This window comes from Primulina tabacum, chromosome 9 (assembly GCF_025594145.1).
Source record: "Primulina tabacum isolate GXHZ01 chromosome 9, ASM2559414v2, whole genome shotgun sequence".
Lineage (NCBI taxonomy): Eukaryota > Viridiplantae > Streptophyta > Magnoliopsida > Lamiales > Gesneriaceae > Primulina > Primulina tabacum.
Window position 1 is genome coordinate 26533006 of NC_134558.1, and position 7523 is coordinate 26540528.

General features: G+C 34.8%; 1 protein-coding gene and 1 long non-coding RNA gene across 2 annotated transcripts; both read left to right on the top strand.

The window, feature by feature from the left end:
* The first annotated feature begins 3356 nt into the window (after positions 1 to 3356).
* Positions 3357 to 4982, top strand: LOC142556526 (uncharacterized). The gene is made up of 3 exons (XR_012822645.1): positions 3357 to 3442; positions 4053 to 4707; positions 4780 to 4982. It is a non-coding gene; the product is annotated as an uncharacterized LOC142556526 (long non-coding RNA).
* Positions 4983 to 5419: 437 nt separating this feature from the next.
* LOC142556476 (uncharacterized) lies at positions 5420 to 7023 on the top strand. The gene is made up of 2 exons (XM_075667934.1): positions 5420 to 6219; positions 6322 to 7023. The coding sequence occupies exons 1-2, from the start codon at positions 6034 to 6036 to the stop codon at positions 6940 to 6942; spliced, it is 807 nt and encodes a 268-aa protein (XP_075524049.1). The 5' UTR covers positions 5420 to 6033; the 3' UTR covers positions 6943 to 7023.
* The last annotated feature ends 500 nt before the right edge of the window (positions 7024 to 7523 follow it).

The following is a 7523-nucleotide window of genomic DNA, read 5'->3' on the forward strand; positions in this document are numbered from 1 at the left end:
AACAGCATTACCATAAATCATGAAATCTCATATTTTCAGTCATAAACGTTATAAATAATCATTTAACATGCGTTAGGATCCCTCGAGACACTTCCAACCCTTTTCGCACTGCCCATGTGTAAAATGACCGTTTTCCCTTGCATCCTAAAATTCTCGATTTTAATTTTTTTCACTTTTATTGACTCGAGACTATCCCAAATAATTATTTAAGCTTCAATTAAATTTTTAATATTGTTATTTAACGTACTCTTGGGCTTTAAATTTAATTCCTTAATTAATAATTCGTAAAGCTTTTTAATTTCGAATTAATCCCAACTTTATTATTTTATTTTAAATATAAACTTTTTATACCTAAACTACCCTCGTGAACCATGATTCGACCCCCGTGGACCATGGTTCGAACTCTTTTCCGTTAAACTCAAAAACTGAACCCTAACTCTCTCCCAATGAGTCACGACCCGATTTCCTCGAACCATGGCCAAACCACCATGAACCTACCCTGACCAGCCCCCCTAGGGACCCTACTTAACCTCTTGGCCCACGCACGAAGCCTTCTCGCAGTCGCAGCCCCTTCCATTTTTCTTTTCTTCGAGCCACTGTGAACCAGTAGCCCCGAAACCAAACTAGGACTCTACTGGACCCTATTGACCAACCCTAGCCAGCCCACACCAGAGCCACGAGCCGCCCCTACAGTACTCTCCCCTTGCGCGCATGGGAAGAGTCCTAGCACATGCGGACTCTTTCTTACGCGCGGCCCCTTGAGTCATAGCATGGCTAGGACTCTTCCTAGCCCTCGAACGCCACCTGCACAGGGCCAAGACCAATCATGTTCGAGCTCTGATGCAGCCCTCCTCATGGCCGAACCCTTGCAAGCCATAATGCCATGAAAACCCTAGGACACCAACCTCACAATGCCTGGCCCCTTCTAGCTCTTGTCCAGCCCTCGTCTCGTGCCTAAACGACACTTGTTCCATTCCTTAAACGTCCTATGTTAGCAGCATACTCTTTGAAAATCATAACACGTTCATATACACGTAAAAATCTTCAAAACTTTAAAAATAATTGTAAAAACTAAGAAAGTTGAACTCCGCTATTTTTCATGCAAAAATAAACAAAACATGCATAATATGGATTGAATGATGCATCATAGGGATTTAGAAACGTGCATTTGCATTTTACAACAGTTCGAATATACGATTGTCGACGTGGGCGCAGTTAAAGCCATAAATCATGCCAATGAGTACTTTGGCCAAGAGTGTTAATTGATGTTAGGATCGATTGGGGGATCATCGTTGAGCTACAATAGCTCGGTTCTTGAAATATTGAACACCGATGAATTAAATCGAGTTTGATGTTCAAACCAAGCGGAAAACACTCGAAATAATCCTTCATAGAAACCGATTAAATATTTTGCAAAAGCATTTAAAATATATGCAAGTTGAATGAGTAAAAATATTTTGGTTGAAGCATTTTATCAAACACTTGTATGCAATATTTTGGTATTTGAAGAACACATAAAATGCTTCAATAATGCATCTTTAAAACTATGAAAATGATAAGTAAATGCAATTAATAAATGGACACGAATTTGTTTATGGATGTTCGGAGACTTCAAATGCTCCTACGTCACCTCTTCTTCCCCTTGGTAAGGATTCACTAGAAGACTTTGATTATACAACTCTTTGTACAAACCCACTCAGCTTAGGACTTACACTAGTGCCTAACTGAACTCCTAACTCTCAAGATTGTAGGCAGCACCTCACAATCAGCATATTGTTTAATGTCTCATATGCAAAGACTATATACACAAGTTTATTGTCTTTGTTCAAGACTCACTCAACTAATCTTTGAAGTTCAACTCTCTTGTATATGTGTGAGTGGTTGTGTGTGAGGAATTTTTCTTTTACAGTGTACATCTCAAATGTATCCTCAAACAAGGGCTTGTGCTCTCAACTAGCTGATTTCTCATGCTAACTGCCCATGCTTTGAATCCTCTTCAAAAGATCTTGTTTGATCTTCTAGATGTTGTATTTATAGGCTCCAACAATTATATATAAGTTAGATACAAGAATATGACCGTTTGGAAAGTTTCTATACTGTTTCTGCAATTGCAACGGTCAAATTCGCCTTGCTGGACATTTTCCCGACTTGTCAACTCTGGTCAACTCAACTCGTCGTTCAGTTCAACTGGTCAGCAGGTGGTTCAGTTCAGTTCAGTTGGTCAACTGCTACTTCAGTTCAGTTCAACTGGTCAGCAGCTGGTTCAGTTCAGTTCAGTTTCTGCTGGTGTGCTGAAATCAGCCTAACTGATTTCAGTTTGTGCAGAACCAGTAGCTTCATCGTCATTTATCAGCATCTTAAGCTTTCGATTCAGACTTTACTTCTGTAGATGATTTGTATATCATCGTCTTATCTTTCCAACGCATATTGAATTGCTTCATTTCGATAACCGAGCTGAGCGATATGACCAAAATACCGCAGCTGCTCAAATCCAACTGATTGATGTCTTCGTGCGATCAGTTAAGATAAGTTATGATCAGTTTGACCTAGATAACATCCGATTTTGCCCAACTGATGTGAAATACAACTTGTTCCAAATTGAGTTTTTTTATCAGTCAAGTTGGCGGATTGTCATTTGGATCATCTAGCTGAGATATATCTTTAAAACATCAAAACTTGCTAGAAATTCAGTTTGTGCAGAATTCAGTTTCAGCTTGCTTCTTATTTTAATAACTTCACACTTGAGTAAATATGTTAGAAACACAACAACAAGTTTTGTTAATATCGAAATCAAGATTGCGAACATGAAATGTTCCAACAATTGATCACCTAAATTCAAAAAATCCTTGTGATCAAAGGTTTTTTAGGTGTACAGCATATGCGACGCAATGCCAACAATGCCGCTCATAGTTTAGCTAAATTCGCTATGTCTAATACTAGTAATGTTTGGCTTTTGATGTTCCCTTCATGGTAGCAAGAAGTTTTTTTAATCTAAATAATTAATGAAAGTTATGTCCGTAAAAAATTTTCTTCAACGTATCATGATGATGATGCAATTGTTTAAAAAATATGTTGCTAATATACACTTGGGGTGTGTTTGGTTGAGTAGATTAAACAAGGATACATGAATAGTCAAACACTTATCTAATGTTTGGTTAAAATTTTAAAATATTTTAATAATCATTTTGACCCGATTTAAAACCCAATTTTATGGATAACTATTTGATTATGAATCTAAGAAATCAAGTGGGATAAACTATCAAAACTCAACAAATTACATTTTTCTCCTCTTATTTCTTATTTCAAAATCCTACTCACTTTGAGACGTCAAAGCGGCGGCTGAATCTCAATTACTTGTACCTCTCGCTCTCACCTCAATCGATTCTTCATCTTGGTTTTCTCAAATCCAACAATAATCATAAGTTTGTTGCCAAAAACTGAGGTTTCTTCTTGCTTCCCATGTTTTGACCTCTGTTACTGAAATCTTGTGTTTATGTTGTTTCAACATCATAAAAAATTTGTTGCCAAAAACTGATGTTTTTCGGATACTTGTTTTGCGATGTATGTATAGTATATATTTTCAAGATGAGGCATCTCGTGATATCAATGGTGTCGAGGTTAAAACATACAAGAGACCTCTATGGTTTCTTGCAGCATTCCAGATTGATTAGTTTTCAGTCCTCGTACTCACCTCATTCATTGGGTTTTGGCTCTCTTACTGAGGTCGATGATGACAGTAGCATTGTTATGTTTTTCAGAATGAAAATCCTTCTGTGTGTGTTTTTGGTGTCCTTAAATTCCATGTTTATGTGAACCAACTTGCCTATATTAATGATGTATGATTTTTAGTTGAGATTTAAAAAAATAACTTCACAAGCTATTGAGAAATAATTTTCTACTGTTGTAGGTTTAAAGAATGTTGTATGACCATCCCATTCTAGAAATGTTTTCACTTTTGTTCCAAACTCATTTGTTTAGAAACTACTATGTGGACCATCAATAACTTTATTTGCATAGATACCATACCTATTCAATTTTTGTGTTTTGTACAGTTCCTTCTTTTGTATTCGTACTTCCCTATTCAAGCGGGCAGCACCTCCTCTAGTAAGCTTTTACAATTTTGTTATTTGAATAAGGATATAAACTATGACCAATTTTTTTCATTCAGTCAACGACATTGTCATGGATACCTCAAAAAATGAAGTTGCCCTTTATTATGCAATGGATGAATTCATTACAGACTGCATGATATTTTTTAACTATGCTTATGCTTGTGTATAATGTTATTGTAAAATGGGGTAATCGAAGAATTCGTAGAAGGACAATCAGGTATAACATGGGTGAGCGAATACCAGCACAAATTTTTCATTTACGCAGAATTGTTGAATTTGGAGACATACAATGCATAGTTAACTTAAGATGTCAAGAGATATGTTTGCTCGACTTTGTTACTTGTTAGAAAACGTAGGGGGGCCTGCTCATTATAAGTATTCAAGGATTGATGAGAATGTGGCGATGTTTTTATCAATTTTAGCTCACCACAAGAATAACCACAAAATTGGACATGATTATATTAGATCAGGATACACGGTTAGCAAACATTTCCATTATGTACTGAGATGTGTACTTAAACTTCATCCAATTCTTATTTCACCTCCTTCACCCGTAACCGAATATTGCTCAAGTGAGAAGTGGAAATTTTTCAAGGTAATTTTTATTGTCTATTTAAATTTGTCAATAAAATATATATTTATCACTGTATTTCTTTTATATGAATAGGGTGGCTTGGGTGCACCTACGGTACGTACATTGGTGTCCAAGTACCCAATTTGGATAAGCCAAAATATAGAAATAGAAAAGGTGAAACATTAGTGAATGTTTTAGAAGCATTTGACAGTGACATGGAATTTATTTATGTTTTAACTGGTTGGAAAGGTTTTGCAGCTGATAGTAGAGTTTTGCATGATGCTATTAGACGTCCTAATGGTTTGAAGGTTCCTAGAGGTACTTTTTAATAGATATCATTTGATAAAATGATAAATTTATATTTCTCAGTTATTTTCGTCTTTTTAAATGTTATTATCTATGTGACTGTGGATATCCAAATGCTACGGGTTTTTTGGCACCATATAGAATAGTCAATATCATTTGAATGAATGGGGACAAACATCAATGGCACCACAAAATTATAGAGATTATTTTAATTTTAAGCATTCTTCAGCTCGTAATGTTATAAAAAGAACTTTTGGGTTATTGAAAAAGCAATGGGCAATCCTTAGAAGCCCTTCATTTTATGGTATCAAGACTCATAATCAAATGATCATGGCATGCATTTTACTTCACAATATGGGGTGAGATGGCCATGGATCTGCTAGAGGATGAATTTGAAGAAAGAATGAAAAATGATGAATAAGACCCGAAGAAACGATCGATAATGTTGAAACTTCGACATATTGGGATAATTGGAGGGAAAATTTAGCAATGACAATGTACAACCAATCATTAGAATTTCCTTGAATTTTATTGCTTTCATGATATTTTAATTTGAATATTATGAGTTGTTAGACAACTCCATGTTTAACACGTTTATAAGTTACTAGTTGAATTGTATCTTTGATATTTGTTGGATAATTTGTTTTTATAATTGTTATGCTTGTCTTATAGTTATGTGGGTAATTTCAAGTGTTATGAATATATGATGTCAAGAAAATTTCATCATATAGACGTTGTGAATCTCTGGTTGTCGAAATTTGCTGAGTGTCCATGTATTTGAAGTGCATTTGTGCCATAATATTTCATTCATTTGTTGAGTTAAATGTGATAATTCTCTTTCATTATTATTAATGTGGTGAACATTTATGAAACCGCCAAGCATCTAATCTGACAGTGTGAAAAGTAACAAAACAGACAATACACAGCGAATATGGTCGGTTAAAGAAGAAGAAGCATTGATCGATGCATTGAAAATTGTTGTCAAAACTGGATGGAAATCAGAGAATGAATTTCATAGTGGTTACTTAACTATTCTTGAAAATGAAATGCGGAAATCATTTTCAGAAACAGATATACGTGGAATTCCTTATATCAACACAAAAGTCCATGTATGGAAAAAAAAACCATGGATCATTGGTTACTATGCTTACTCGAAGTGGGATAGGCTGGAATGATACCGACAAAATGATTGATGTAAAAGATGTTGATTGGAATGAATGCGTGATGGTAAGTTTTTACATTGTATATATTATTTGTGTGTTATTTTAACTTCTTTACATGTCATAAGTGTACATATCTCTTTCTTCTTTTTTGTTTTTGGTTTTATAGGCTGATCCAAATGCAAGGCTGATGAGACACAAGTCTTGGCCATTTTATTATGATTGGTGTGAAATTTTTGGAAAGAATAGAGCTACTAGTGGGCATGCACAAGGATTTTCTGACATGGTGGAGGATTTAAATGATAAGGAAAAGCAAAATGATGTTGATATTGGTATTGACAAATTACTACATGATTCGTATGAAAAAACAACATCGATGTCTAGAAGTAGCGCGGGTCGTTATGAGAATGAGAAAAAGACAGCTTCTAAAAAATGTAAATCTTTTGATGTCGATCCTGATACTATTGTTGAGATGATGAATAAATTTACAGATAAGGCTGATGCTAGATTGGAGCAAATTGCACAAAGGATTGGTTATGCACATGATGCGTCAAATGCAAGAAAAATGGTTTTTGAAGCTTTGGAGAACATTCCAGGATTCACTTTGGAGGAAAGATATGATATAGCAAAGCCGTTGGTGGACAATATACATGAATTGGAGCTTTTCTTTAGCTTGCATGATGAAGCACGAGTTTTACTTTTGAAGAAAAATCTTGGGTTGATTTCATATTTTGAAAAAACTATTGTCGCATATTTCAGGTTTTTAGTTTCATTTTATTTCAGATTTTGAAGAAACCATTAAACTTTTCTTTAACTTGCATGGTGAGGTAAGATATTGTTCTCAATATTTTATTTTGGTGACATTTTTGGTTGGATAACAATATGTTTTTATTTCAAATTTATAAGAATAATGTTGTGTTGACAGCTTCATGTTTAACTGCTGGGTTTTATTGTTTTCCTCTATGATCTCAAATTCACAAAAATTAGGGGAAACTCTTGGATCTTTGCAGTTTATTAGTGAAACTCATATTATCAATTAGTGTTTGGTTCCTTTGGCATGTGCCTGATTGAACATACAATCCAACGAGTTACTCAACCTTGTATTTCTAATGAATTGCCATGTTTGAACCATATTATTTTATGCTTTTATATCCATAATATGCAGACATTCTAGAAAGCATTTCATCATTCCGACATTTTTGTTTTGCCTTTCATCATGCGGTGATCCGGGTCATACAAGTAAACATTCCAGCATTCTTGTTTTTCCTTTCATATTCGAATTTGATATAAGTAAACATTCTGACATTCTTATTTTTCTTTTCATATTCGAATTTGATATGCGGTTTACTCTAGTATTATGCTTGGTGCCTT